General features: G+C 34.0%; 1 protein-coding gene across 2 annotated transcripts in view; it reads left to right on the top strand.

Annotated features, from left to right (window-relative positions):
- The window catches only part of Eip93F (Ecdysone-induced protein 93F), a 415,494-nt gene extending 399,996 nt beyond the window's left edge, over nt 1-15,498 (top strand). For both annotated transcript variants that reach the window (XM_075353675.1, XM_075353676.1), the window contains exons 2-4: nt 4,027-4,211; nt 9,206-9,630; nt 12,265-15,498. In XM_075353675.1, coding sequence (XP_075209790.1) covers nt 4,053-4,211; nt 9,206-9,630; nt 12,265-14,539 — 2,859 coding nt within the window. In that variant the 5' untranslated portion in view covers nt 4,027-4,052 and the 3' untranslated portion in view covers nt 14,540-15,498. The remainder of the gene's footprint in view (nt 1-4,026; nt 4,212-9,205; nt 9,631-12,264) is intronic.
- The last annotated feature ends 288 nt before the right edge of the window (nt 15,499-15,786 follow it).

Here is a 15,786-nt window from a genome sequence, read left to right as displayed (position 1 = left end):
CAATGGGTAACATGATACGACTTCCGGAAAATTTCAACATATCTTCGCGTTTCACATCCCGCAGACCCCAAAACCACCCTCAGTTCAAAAGTTTATATATATATAAAAGTTTATATTATATATATAAAGTTTATATATATAATTTTTTTTTTGAGGCCCTTATCAATCTACCTCTTTTTTTACTAGAAATATAAATTAGTTCAGTAATTAAAAATCACAAAATACAGAAGAATTGAGAGGAGAGTGGAAGAAGTGTTCGGAGAAGACCAATTTGGTTTCAGGAAAAGTATAGGGACAAGGGAAGCAATTTTAGGCCTCAGATTAATAGTAGAAGGAAGATTAAAGAAAAACAAACCAACATACTTGGCGTTTATAGACCTGGAAAAGGCATTCGATAACGTAGACTGGAATAAAATATTCAGCATTTTAAAAAAATTAGGGTTCAAATACAGAGATAGAAGAACAATTGGTAACATGTACAGGAACCAAACAGCAACAATAATAATTGGCGAACATAAGAAAGAAGCCGTAATAAGAAAGGGAGTCCGACAAGGATGTTCCCTATCTCCGTTACTTTTTAATCTTTACATGGAACTAGCAGTTAATGATGTTAAAGAATAATTTAGATTCGGAGTAACAGTACAAAGTGAAAAGATAAAGATGCTACGATTTGCTGATGATATAGTAATTCTAGCCGAGAGTAAAAAGGATTTAGAAGAAACAATGAATGGCATGAAGTCCTACGCAAGAACTATCGCATGAAAATAAACAAGAACAAAACAAAAGTAATGAAATGTAGTAGAAATAACAATAACAAAGATGGACCACTGAATGTGAAAATAGAAGGAAAAAAGATTATGGAGGTAGAAGAATTTTGTTATTTGGGAGGTAGAATTACTAAAGATGGACGAAGCAGGAGCGATATAAAATGCCGAATAGCACAAGCTAAACGAGCCTTCAGTAAGAAACATAATTTGTTTACATCAAAAATTAATTTAAATGTCAGGAAAAGATTTTTGAAAGTGTATGTTTGGAGTGTCGCTTTATATGGAAGTGAAACTTGGACGATCGGAGTATCTGAGAAGAAAAGATTAGAAGCTTTTGAAATTTGGTGCTATAGGAGAATGTTAAAAATCAGATGGGTGGATAAAGTGACAAATGAAGAGGTATTGCGGCAAATAGATGAAGAAAGAAGCATTTGGAAAAATATAGTTAAAAGAAGAGACAGACTTATAGGCCACATACTAAGGCATCCTGGAATAGTCGCTTTAATATTGAAAGGACAGGTAGAAGGGAAAAATTGTGTAGGCAGGCCACGTTTGGAATATGTAAAACAAATTGTTAGTGATGTAGGATGTAGAGGGTATACTGAAATGAAACGACTAGCACTAGATAGGGAATCTTGGAGAGCTGCATCAAACCAGTCAAATGAGTGAAGACAGAAAAAAAATAGAAAAAATGAGGTATCGAAGATAAAAAATAATCATACCTCCCCTAATAGGTACAGTATCGAATCGGCTTAAAAGTGTCGTTAGTCCTCTAAACGAAAACTTTTATCTGAAACAATTTTTGATATGACTAACAACCCTTACGGCAAGGGATGACCAAAATGTTGCTGGAATTGTAAGATGGGGCTTGTCGTATGCTAAATATTTGAAACTTATTTTCACATGCAACAATTTTCGTATTGAGTAAATTTGAAGTTTTTCTTAACTTTAAGGTGGAAATTTTTTTATCCCCTATTTAGAGAACTGGCTATTAAAGCACTATGCCTTCCGGCGTGCCGAAAGGGTTTTTTTTTGTCTAGATTAGCATTTCTCAACCTAGAGTATATTTATTTCTTCTATTCAATAGAGAAAATTTTTTGTTTTAGGCTCTTATCAATCTACTTCTTATTTTACTATAAATAGAAATTATTTGAGTTATTAAAAATCACAAAATTAATAGATTTATCTAATCTAATAAAAAAAAAACTTATGTACATCAAAGTGAACTTTTTTAAATCCAGTGAAAAAGTATTTGGCCATATTTTTATTTATTTTTTTTTTTTTTTTACACTGGAATGATTTTTTCTAATTTTTCTGATTTATCTATTGTCTTTTTTCCTCGTATTTATTAATTAATTTAAGCAATTAAATTTAATATATGAAATATCTTATAATCTTGCACTCTCTTAAGGAACATCCTTGAGTTGATCCAAGCGGAAGTGATGGTTATGTATAATGTAATACAGAAATATTAAACTCGTTTTATCAATGTAAACCACCAGAGAAATTAAGTTGGAAAATTTACTTTAATGTTGTCAGGAATAATGTTGTTTAATTACTTAAAAGTTTTAGTATTTTTTTTAATGTTAAATAAACGATCACGTTTTGATTGCATAAGTATGAATATATATATATACATAAAAAAGAATTTTAAATAATGTTTAAAAATAGAATCTACTTGTCACATGCTTTATATTGCTACGTATTGGTACTCTTTATTTATGTTCCATGCGACCAAACACCTGATAGAAGTGTAAATTTAAGAAGCAGTAGTTTACGCCGGGCTTCTTTTAGTTGATAATAAGATTAAGTCCCGGTGCTTCAAACCTCCAATAAACTATAAATAGTTTTATATTATTATTATAAATAATACTTTAGTTTTAAACTAAAGTAAAAAATATATAATGAAAGTATAAAATAATACGCGTGTACGAACACGATATTAAGCCACTTAGAAATAGTGTTACGCGTGCAAACTTTTACATGTATTAAAGAGCAAACGTGTTTTTTACGAATGCAAATTCTTTTTAATTAAAACAATAACCGTTAATTATGCCACTAATATTTCATAATATTTTCCAATATTCAAAATATAATGAAAAAAAATGTTATATTTATGTACATATTCCATGTTTTTATAAGGAATTCAAAAAAAAACGAAAACTTGAAGATTTATTCTCACATCCTGAATAATGACTGAAAATAAATAAATAGTTTCTTGACAGAAAGGGCATATTAATGTACTGGTTGAAAAGCACGTAAAGCATATGAGATGAAAATTGCTATAATAGTTAAATGCTTTCTTTGAATGTAATTTTGTTAATAATTTAGCTATAACGACGAAAAGAATATTTGTGATAGATTGTAAGGCTGAATAATAATCGTATTTCAATGGCCTTGACCTATTAATATGGATGTGTAGTGTATTTAACAAGGTTAAGTAATATAAAATCACATCACTCCTCATTTTTTTTTTTGTGTTAAGCTTGGTTTAAGATGTTTTTGTTACTTTAGGAAACTGTTTCCGCTTATATTTGATATGTTTCGTCCAAGTAAGTCGGTCAAAATGAAAACCCAAATATTTACAGTCCTGAGATTTCGGAATGGGACCATTGAAGATGCTTTAATTAAGTATAATATTATTTTCAACTCTCTTAAACTTAAGGAATAGTTAGTTGATTAATAGTGGTTGTAATTTGGCACCGATTTTCTAAACATTAAAATTTTAAAAAAAAGCATGTGGTTTCAGTTATTTTTTTTTTTAATTCAATTAGTATTTTATTGTAGCTTTTATATCAATAAAATCTAAAATGTACTGCAGTTTTTATTTTTCTTTCTATCGATATTAAAGTTAGCTTAATTAAGCCAATAAAGAGTTAGCAAGAATTAACCTCAAATGATGGTCATAAAAATATTCATTAAGTTAAATTAAGCTCCTTTAAATTCTTATATTTTGTCACTATATTAAAGCCGAAAACTCGCTCCAACTTCATCATTTAATTTTCCTTATCTTCTATAAAAATTCTCACTGGTTAATTACGATTTTCAGAAACTTCTATATGTATTTTAACGTCATTTGAGGTAGATGAAATATGATAGTTGAAAAACCTCAATCCATACTGTTAATATAACTACAAACACATATTTAATATAACCAATCCTTGACAGTAACGGTTTTCCAAATGATTCTCTTTATCATGTGTAACGTCTTGATAAAATCTATTAATATTGACTAACGAATTTTCTTCTTTTTTTTCAGGTTTGGAAAGAATTGCAGAGGAGTTGATGGGGAGGACGAAATGGAGAGAATACCAAGAAACTGTGCTAAGCACCTGTCGAACGGACGAATCTATTCCAATGGAAAGCAAAGATTGGGAACCTTCGGACAAGTGTAACCTCTGCCAGGAGAATAAGACTGCGTGCTCTGATGCGGCAACGTTGCCTGTAAGTAATCTGTACCTTCTCATTTTTAATAAATATTTTAAATTAATCAAATATACGCATGGATTATTCCAAAGTGATAATACAATTGAAATAGACAGTAATTAAACTTACATGTGTAATTTATTTATATATAATTTTTTTAAGTAAATAAGCATTAAATGCAATAGTAGGTCCTCAGATAACATATAAAATGAGCCCAAAGGATATGAAAATACAATAAAGGTTCAACGTATACTAATTAAATTCAATATCTACGGCTTTCTTATCAAATTTTTTTCTAAAATATTACAGTCGAAATTTTCCATTACATCCTTGAATTAGAATTTATTTGACTGATCTGAAAGTTTTTACAACCGCTTATACTCGTGTGGAATTCATAAATTTACTAGCAAACATAACCGAATTTACTACAGCGTTCAAAAAGTGTCACAACTTTACGAAAGAATGTTTCCATCTTTTGTTGCTGGTTTATTGAGGAAAAATAGGTTACACAATGCAGAAGAGATTATTCATTGTCTCCCAATGGATTAAATCTGTCAGTTATGCCCAGACCTATAATGCCTTCACAGAAAACTATGGTGTGAATGTACGAAACAAATCCTCCATGACAAGTTCCAAGAGACAAGGAGTGTGGCAGACGCAGCCAAAAGTGGTCAACCGAAAGTACTACATCAGAAAATTTGATCGAAGTGCAAGTTGCATATCCTGTTAGTTGGACAGACTAGACACCCTTGCGCGATGCCTACACGTCATCGCGCAAGTATTTAAAGATGTATCCCTACAGAATTCGTATTGTTCACCTGCAGAATTCACGCATTTGGTATACGGAAAGTCCATATCAGCTGCACGAGTCTCCTCTGCACGGACAAAAAGTGGGTATTGGTGTGCAATTTCACTTAGGCGAAACTTCATAACATTTTTTCATGTCACAGTGAACAGTGAGCGCTACATACAGATGGTGCAACAATTAGTAAACACTATACCTGCAGACCGGCGGCTGATGTTTTTTATGGAATCCGTAGAGTCATTCATCGCGATTGGGGGTTGAATTACCGTACCATGCGTATCCTTTACAAAGATGTCAACGAAGCTATTATGGTATGCTGTGCCTGTCTGGGCTAACCGCATGGCTTTTAGGTATTGCGCGGACATTTTGCTGCGGGTTTAGCGACTCCTCTTGCTGGCTGTTATAAGCGGTTACAGAACAGTCTCGCTGGAGGCAGTCTGTGTTATAGCAAGAGTCAAACCAATTGATATGTTGGCTAATGAGCGTAAGGAACGCTACATTTCCAAAGGTATATAACCTATTGACGTCAGAATGAAAGCAGGAAATTGAAGACCGGGGCCTTGCATCTTGGCAGGTCAGGTGGGACGAATCCCCCACAGTTCGTTACACGCATGGTATATATATATGTCTAATTTAGGTTCGATTAGATGTGTCTCCCCTAATTGGTATATCGCACAGTTTCTCTCCGGGCATGGTGCCTTTCGGGCGAGTTTGGCTAGGTTTCATTTGGTGGATTCTAATCATTACCCGGATTGTGGGACTGATGATACAGTGGACCAAGTGCTCTACGTCTGTCTTCGATACGAGGTCGAACGATCACAAGCTGTAAGAGAACTTGAGAGAATACATTCCTTTCTGGATTTCCGTATTAACTGGATGATTCACGAGGAATGGTCTATAGTGGCTGGTCTTCTTCGCGCCCTTGCGATGTTTAGGTCTGCAGAGAGAGTTTGATCGAGATACTCGATTGTGGTAGGATCCCGGGAGGCTAGGTTTCCGGCTTAGGCATTGGATTAATTGGAGGTAGGCGCATTGGCATCGTATCACATTATATTGGTATTATTTGTGATTCGATTTCGGACTCCCGCTGGTGGGGGTGGCTGCGCTGCCGGGGTATGCTTTGCCCGTGTGACCGGGGGCGTAACTTCCCTCCGCCGGTAGCGGTCCTGATCGTGATTTGGTAATGCCACGCGAGACACCATGATGGGACCGGGTGCTGGTGCGGGGTTTGTCCCCGGCTCCTGCGCGGGCCGGAATAAGGTTGCGTTCCCCTTGTTAGGTGACCTGAACCGGTCGACTTATTTGAGTATAGGTCTGAATTTCTATGTCACGTAAAACACAATTTTGATTGGTGTGAGTGTAGCACTGATTTAACTTTAAACTCGTTTGTTTTCTGAGGCATTCACAGTCACGAACGGTGTTGTCAAATCTGTACTAGGCGCGGGGTCCGCGCTTCCGCGGTTATGGTAAGTTCGGAGGGAATCACGTTAGACTGGATGTGAAGATGTCCGATTGAGGCCTACGTGAAGGCGAAATTTGATATGTACTTACTAATGCAAATGTCTGCCGAGGCATTTACATCGGTGGCATCCCGACCGAGGTCTGACTGATGGCTGTGAGATGTAATCAGTTAGAGGGTCTAAAGACGACCTCCTAAAGCCCCTCAGGACTTGAAACGGAGGAGGTGGTGTGCGACCGGTAACGTCACAAGGTACCCCCTACGGTGTCCGTAGGGAGTACCGGCTAGAATACACGTAGTTTGAGCAGGACAATGCTACGGCTCATACAGCCTACAACACTATTATTTTCTTGGATCAGTGTATTCATGAGCAAGTGATTTTGAAGGGATTGTAGCCTCTTCGGTCTCCAGATTTATCCCGTCCTGACTTTTTCTTGTGCTGCAAGGATGCTGCTTGCAAAACCCATCCTCATACCTTCCTGAATTTCAGAGTGAAATTGAACAATGTGTCGCTGCAATTCCTCTGCAAACTTTACATATGTTGTAGAGCATGCAACTCGTTATTCAATTAAGTGAATCGCTTAATGGAGGCCGTTTTGAACTATTGTAACTTACTCATTTTTCCATAAGGTTGAGTCACTTTTTGAACACTGTATATTTTGTTTTTTTAAAGCGTATTGTTAGGCTTATTACAAGAGCAAATAATTTCATATTTAGAATATTAAATGAAAAAATTACCGATAAAGGTATTACCTACAAGAAAATTTTACAAGCGTTTGATGAGTATAGAAATAAAATTTATTCTATTTTATAACTAATTTTTAAAAAAATTAGTAATTTATTTTTAGAATTTTAAAATGGTATCTTCAACTTGTTTAACCAAACGTCTTCTAAAATCAGTCACTAAATTTTTAAAATTAACTGTCTAAGACATCCTTCTCTTCGATAACTTATAGTAATGACAGATTTTTTTTTCAATAATCTCCGGTTAGTGGTGGAAAACGTCAGTCCTGCAGCATGTCAAGATAAGAACGTCTTGTTACTGTGTTTCATTAAATAATGAAGGGTGTTCTGTAAACGAATCCGCATAAAAAATATTAACTTTAGATAAATCTCGCTCTGCTGTACAATTTCGTGCGAACCTCCATATACGAAAAATGTGACGTAAAACTTAACCGCTTAAATGAAATGTTATTTCATCACTAAAAGTTAACTACGGTAATAACCTATCGTATTCCATACCAACTAAGAGCACACAGAAATCTGTACGGTTTCTTTTTTCACACACAAAGTGCTTGTACCGGTTGTAATAGGTGAGGCCTGAAATGAAAGCGTCGTCTTAACACACGTCAGTCATATGAGCGCGACAAGTGGACTTTTTCGGGCTTCGCTGAAAAGCCTCTTGAATTTGTTGTACATTATCCTCTAAACTACGCGGTCGTTTGGATTCTTCACTTTGTATGCACACCTTGTATCTTTAAATTATTTAAACCAGCGACGAATATACTTAGTCGACGGTGGATCAATCCTAAAAAGCAACCTGAACCATTATTATGGACTCTGCCTTGCTAAATTGTAAAACATAAATGCCTTTTGTTGCATAAACACCATGTTGTTTAGATTGAGGTTAGCGTACGTTTAAATGCTGATAAATCTGGTAGGCGGTATTTGAAACACTAGGACGCACACTTTGAAATGGTTTAAATTTCATTCGCTGACCATGTGTGATTACATAATTGTATGATTTTAAAATCGGATCGTTTTTTTATACACTCTGTATATGTTGAAGATATGATTTACAATGTTTTAGGAGATAAAGAAATCATTATTGGAGGAAGGAATATAAATTATTTGAGGTTCCCAGATGATACGATTTTATTTAGAAGATGAATCGTATGATACTCAAAACAAATAATTTCAAATTAGAAAACAGAATGTGCTGAAGAGATTAACGTTAGGAAAACAAAGTAATGAGGAAGGAGATAATAGGCGGATCAATGTTTATACAAAAAAGGAAAGATTTAAAGAAGTAAAACAGAACTTAATTCAAAGTCAATTTCTATTGACTTTGAATTCACGTATTCATTCTTCTGAATGAATACGTGAAAACAAAATATTGATAAGAATAGCAATGGCTACGTAAATACTTAATATAAAGAAATAGTTGCTATATAATGAAGTGGAGTAAATCTTGAAGAACCACTTTGTAAACCGTTGTTTGAAATGTTCATTTATGTGAATATGAAACACGGACACAATGAAAAAGCGAGAGAATAGAAAATAAAGATGTAATGAGGAGATTGAACAAGAATAGAACATCAATAAAAACAATGCAGAATAGGAGAGCTAACTGACTTAAGTTACCATCAGAAAGAAGGGAACAAAATACAGCTAGAAGAATAAATAAGGAGTTTAAAAGAGACAAGCGGGAAAATTTTAAAAATTACTGACCATGTAAAAAAAAGAGAACTATCAGAAACTCAAACGTTTACCTGGGAATAGCTGAATGGGACGGACAAAATACAAGCGACTTAACTCAGACCGCAGGATAATAAGTAATGGAGTTTCAAAAAAACCTTTAATGGAATTTACCATAAGAAAAATATTTCCCAGTAGTCAAATATTATGTCTTATTCATTATTTTATGATGTATTTTTTTTTTTTTAATTATTTGATGTTATATATTGAATCAAATAATATCAAATTAAATTTATTTGTAAAGACTAGTGATAGCTACGTCGTTTTCAGCGTCCCACCTCGGAATCTGGGAGTGTGAGCAGCGGCGGTGAAAGTGAGCCCTCTGCTGAGGCTATGACAACAACGCTGGAATCTGCCGTAGCCTCCTCGATGGCGGCTAACATAGCCGCTGTAGCGGCCCTCACAACCGGTAAACATCCGGGACCCCTTTTTCCTGGACATCCTCTCTTTCCACAGTGGTACCTGACGCCTGCAGAATCCTTAAGAAAATCGGATTCCCCGATGGTTATGCCTCTCGCTCCATCTGCTTCCGAGCAACCTTTAGACCTTAGTTCCAAAACGTCCACTTCTTCGGCTCCTAAATCACCAGAATCTCCTGTCGACATTCCTTCCAGCCTTCAACACTTAATGCCTTCATCGCCCGGAATCGCTACTCAAGCTCTCAAAGTGCCCACGCTCAGCAGACAGATATTCAAGTGAGTTTTTTTTTTTTACTTCATTATTATTAATTATTTAGTATTAGCTTTTTATTTAAAGTAACAAATATTCGGAAATAATATACTTACATACTTAAGGTAAGTTTAATTTGTTTGTATGCATGTGTACTGTTTTCCTTTTTACCGATAAAATTAAAGCATATTAACCCCACATTTTAAAAATTGATATGTATATTTATTACGTAATTGTAACTTTCGGGTTGCCCACATGATTATCATTTAAAAATAATCATCATTAATACTGCATGATAAAATTATTATTTTGCATTGCACACGTATTAGAATATACGTATTGAAGTTCTTGTTAGTGGTAGATCAGTTTGTATTGGTTCTTTTATCGCTGTTGGCCCTAGTCATAGCAACATATCACCATTAGCACTTATCCACGCCCAGCGTTATTGAAACATCACACATTAGTTACTTTCTCATTCGTTACTCGCTAAACAATAATTTCATTGACAAATTACAGTCCATCTTTCTTTTTTCCCATCATTCAATACTAAATATTATTGGTATAATAAAAAAAAATTATTTAGGATATTTGTATAAATAAATTACGTAATTTTAATTAAGGATATTTTTTCAAAGATGAATTTTTGGTAAATAATTGCTGACGATACAAGCAACTCTAAAATAATAGTCATTTATTTATTTATACTATCCATTCAAAATGTCAGTGCGTATTTCAAAATATAAAGAAATAGAGAAAAACTAATTTTTTTTTTTGTGACGAAATTAAGGAAAAACGTTACTGCCTTACAGTAGTCTATGAGTTGAATTAAATTTAGGGTAAATAAATTCAGAGACGATGAATTTAATTTAGACGGTTAATTTAATCATAGCCTTTAAATAAAGAACTACACGAATAAAATAGGTGTAGTTAATTTTATAAAACCCGGCTGTAGTACAGTTTTAACAAAGATAATAACAATAGTCAAATCAAAAATATTTGTATAAAACTTAAATTGTTATATGCATTACATTACGCGTTATTATTTATTAGACATTTGTGAAAATTAATTCTACAGAACAATCTTTTATGGTTAAATTATGTTTATAGTTAAATTAATATTTAAACATGATTATTTTAATGTGTATGACCGGAGAAAGTTCTGTAAATTTCATAGTTTTTAGAACAAATAATTACATTTTTGGGGCGAGAATTAATACAATTTGAATATGCATTTAAAAAAAAATACATTTAACTTGAGTTTAGAACATTCTCTTTTTTGTAAAACTCGATTAAAAATGTTAAAATTCTGTGTGGAAAATAGAAAATGTAAAAAAATAAATTTATTTGTTAGAAAAACGTTAAAAATAAATAACGATAAAAGAGAGACTGTGACATAGGAAGGTGCTAAATGAGGAATTAAATGTGATTACTTACTTAAACGTAATACACCAAAAGTTGCAGAATTTAGATATAAATATTTCAAAAGATTCACCAAGTCAGCAACACATTAAAATCAGATTGACGAAATCAAAAGAAAAAAAGATTTTAATGCAGGAAATGTACACTCGTATAATAACTTTCAGGAAATTTTTAATATCTACTTTGTTGTTGCAAAACGTAGACAGTAGGAAAACCAGAAAGGATTCAGATATCTAAAATTCTTCCTAGATCCATTTAATCACGCGTGTTTATTGACTTTTCTAGTAGGAAGTAAGAGAGTAGATCTGTAGAGAAAGACCGAGTTAAGATATATAAATGCACAAGATTTGTACGTTAAAATAAACTACATTTTATTTTCCGACTGAGGATGTAGGATGTGGTTAAAATATAGTAGTTTAAACTAAGAGATAGAGAACAACTATAACAAACTAATCAAATAATTGACGATTGTAAAAGGAATATCGTACAGTATATCCAAATTAAACTCTGATATTATATTTCTATTGTATTTCTACACATATTGAAACCGTTCAACTTGGCATGTCTAAAGAACAGGGCCATATCATTATAATTTTTTAAATATAATTTACATTGACTTACATGCAACAATTTTGTCCGGTTATAGAACCGGTTCCCGGGATTGGAAACTGATCTTTTTTGTTAGTAATATTTTATTATTACTGTTTAACAGTGATCTGTCGGAGCATAACGGTACAAGTGCTTTAATTTTATCTTATGTGTACATTGAATGTCAAAAGAAATTATGAGAATTGATTGTTAGGCATTTTTTTTTATTCTTCTTTTTTTTTTATTTATCTGTTCTGAAAATGTATTTTTTATGGTCTGTAATTAATATCTGTCCTTATTTGTGTGTGTATTTTGTTAAATATTTTATTAACATTTTCTATTAACTTTACGAATAGCGTTAAAATAGAAGAAAAAATAAATATCTTGTAATAAAACTATAATTTAAAATAATTGGCTTTTTATTATTTTGAGTGCAAAAACTACTTCATACTTATAATTATATTACAAATAAAATGCACTTTTCATTTGGCATTCACATTCATTTCAGTTTTAATCATTTCTAACCGCTATTGCGTATAATTTATTTTAAATGTACTAAGAATGTAAGCTTTTTATTAAAATAAAAATTTTAACTTCGTAATAAAAAATAATATGAATGTGACACAAACCCTTTTTTGTTTTTTTTTTCTCAGGGCAAAGCCACGGTTGAGTGCGGTGGCGGGCCGCCGAACGTACACGGAAGAAGAGCTGCAGGCAGCACTGAGGGATATCCAAAGCGGTAAACTAGGAACAAGAAGAGCTGCTGTCATTTACGGAATCCCGCGTTCAACACTACGTAACAAAGTTTATAAATTAGCTATGGAAAGAGAAAGAGATTCACATCTGCTGTTAGCGCCCCCTCCTGATAAAGTTGAAGAAGAAGTGGAGGACGAAGACGATGAACGTGATTTATCCGGTGCAGAAGAGGAACGGGATGTTGAAAAAACGTTAATGAAGCCGTTGTTTACGATGGACGATTTAATGAGGATATCGAGTGAAAATCCTTCGTTACTAGCAAATCCCGATTCGCTTAAGGCTCTTCTGCAGCAAAGCGGGCGACATCACGGTAAAGACGATGTGTTTTCTGCTGTGCCACCCGGAGGAGTCGACATCTGGTCTGGACTGGAGCACTCCGCACTGGGGCCATATATATCACAACTGCTTAGCGGATCTCTAACCCGTCCCGGGAACCCGTTTGTAAGCAGAGCCTCACCGGGTGAGCAGACCACCTCCGAAACTTCCGGAGAATTTTTACCTAAATTCCCACAACCGATACCCGATCTAGTTCGTAGAATGATGGCCGGGGATAGGTTATTGCAAGGGGAACAAGCAAAAAAAGACAGAAATTTTCAGTTAAATGGTTCCAGACAGAGCGATCCGGGACCATCATCTTCAAGATTATCACAGGAAGCAAACCGCGAGGAGACTTCTGGTTCCGCGACACCACCGAATGTTATCCTCAGAATTCCGTCCTATCGTCCCGCTTCCAAAAACGGTGTCCCGGGAGAAAGTACTCCATTACATCCTTCGTTTCCGCTCGGAGTTAAAGTGGGGGACTCTAGTCAACATTCAGTCGGTTCGCCACCCATCAGTGGAGCTCGAAGTGAATCTTCCTCTCCAACCGCAATGGTGGGAAAAGGTATCGGAGTCAGCCTTAAAGACGTCATTGCAAAGAGTATAAGTCAGAAGTTCCAACAGCCTCCAGAACTGCAACATTTACAGCACACTCCTCCGCTGGAGCACTTTAGACGGGGTGAATTCCCATCCCATCTTACTTGCAATCCTCCGATAATAAGAAACCACAACAACAATCATTTAGAAGACCGTAAAATGATGGCCGGCCAGGTGGCGAAAAGCACCAGTGTATCTACGTCTAGTTCTAGTGCACCAACCAATTCTTCTAGCGGTAAAGGTACTAGACCCAAGCGCGGTAAATATCGCAACTACGATAGAGATAGCTTAGTAGAAGCAGTTCGTGCTGTACAAAGAGGAGAAATGAGTGTTCATCGAGCCGGCTCGTATTACGGTGTTCCACATTCCACTCTTGAGTACAAGGTAAAAGAACGTCACCTTATGAGGCCCAGAAAAAGAGAACCAAAAGCGCCGCAACCAGAAGAGGTTAAAAGAAAAGACGAGGGTAACATTCTTAGGATGTCTCCAGGAGAAAAATCTAAGCCACTTCCACCTAAACCACCCAAAACCGCTTTTCCAGCCTCAGCACCACTTCCTGCAGGACCTAACGGTCTAAAAATCCCATCTATATACGAGCCGTCCCTTACGTTCACAGCTACACCTCCTTTCCCTTTCTGGCCGCACAGTCCTTTTCACCATCTTCCAATGGATTACGCTAGAGGTCCAAATTTCTCTCCGAATCCTGAACAATTCTTTGCCTCCCAAATGATGCAAAGGTTGCAAGAAGACACCTCTTCTAAAAAGTCACAGAGTCCACCTCCATCTTTAGGTAAAACGACGAGAGAAATGGCTGAAAGTTTATACGACGGAACGGGAGTGAACGGGAGCTTCCTAGACGGCATTATAAGGTCAAGTTTGGAGACGGGCTTGCCGCTGACGGCCAGAGGGGAATCCTTGGGAACCTCGAATCCGCTTTCTGGGAAGTCGCTGCTGGATCAGCTTTGTAGAAATAGTCGTTTGGCCCCTCTCGTTACCGATGAATCGAAACGAGATCCAGAGGGCAGTCCACCGCAGGCTGAAAGAATGTCACCGACTGAAGAACAGCAGCCTACCGGTGAACAGGAGGAAATCGAAGATAAACCTTCCTCGACTCCGGTACCGGCCGACACTAACCCGTCAGATCCAAGTAGTTCAGAGATTAAAAACGTAGATGATGAAAGTGCCTGTGATAGATTAAAAACTGTTAAAAATGTAGACAATGCTGATCTAGCCAAAGATGAAGACACACAGTCATAGATCTTATAAAGAGACTGATATATTTTCATGCACCCAGTATACTTCTTTAAGATTTATTTTATCACTTTTAATGTTAAAAAAAATGATAATTAGGCTGTTAGAAAAACCAATTATAAAAGGGCTGAAACGTTATCAGTACCAAAAATAAATTAATTTATTGTTATTCATTTAGTATTAAATTTCTTTTAAATTTAAGTCAAGTTATGTACAGTAATTTTAATTTCTTCCAAATTCGACAATCGTGCAGTTGCTATAAAAAACAATTAAAAAATAACTCGGTAACAGATATATCATTTAATTAATTTTCTTTCTGTAAAATAATTGTAATAATTCAATTTGTAACTACATTAAAACCTTTATCATACATTATATTTTTATGTTAATTATAAAAAAAAAAACATTGATATTCTAACAAATTTTTAGGATTCAAATTTACAGATAATTTCAACAAAAAAAAATTTTAAAAATAAATAGATAGGTATGCTTTAATTTTATTACATACAAACACATTCAATGCTTATTTGCTTTAAAAATAAACCAGACGATGCGATTTCATAGCTTTGTAACCAACAAATGACAACAAAAAAAAAACAACTTTCATTATTACATATATCTAAAAACAAAACATCCTTAATTTCTTATTATCTTTATTATTATAAAATTTAAAAGTGTGATAGATGTTTTTATAAAGGTTCGCTGATTATTATTATTATTACATTGTCTATGTGTGGAATAAAGTAGTATTACCTTTTTTTGTATGGAAATAAAAAATAATAAATTTTATTGTGTAGAGTGAGAAATTTTTAATAAATCAAATATTTATTATTATTATTATTAAAAAAGTAAAGATCTTATTGTTCAATTATAATGGAGCATTCCCAAGGTTGATTTTATCGATTCTATGTACCGTATCAAAGCAGAAGATTTAAATATGTAAGAAAAATTAAAATTAAAAAGACAAAGTGATATTATAATAATTATTATATAATAAATATTAATAAATACTGTATTACTATTTAATAATAATACAATTTTATATGTGTAAAAATACATTATTATAAATAATTTTACTTATCATTATTATTATTATTTATTACTTATTATTATCATTACCAATGAATTACCATTACTGTGGTTGTTTTATGAATGTGATCTTTAAAATTATAAAATATTTAAACTATATTCTATATATAACAGATATATTAAATTATATATATATAATACATAAATGTGGTATTTTTGATGTA

Source organism: Lycorma delicatula, chromosome 1 (genome assembly GCF_047948215.1).
Source record: "Lycorma delicatula isolate Av1 chromosome 1, ASM4794821v1, whole genome shotgun sequence".
In the NCBI taxonomy this organism is placed as follows: domain Eukaryota; kingdom Metazoa; phylum Arthropoda; class Insecta; order Hemiptera; family Fulgoridae; genus Lycorma; species Lycorma delicatula.
The sequence above is the reverse complement of the archived record's forward strand: the minus strand, read 5'-3'. Positions and strand labels throughout refer to the sequence as shown.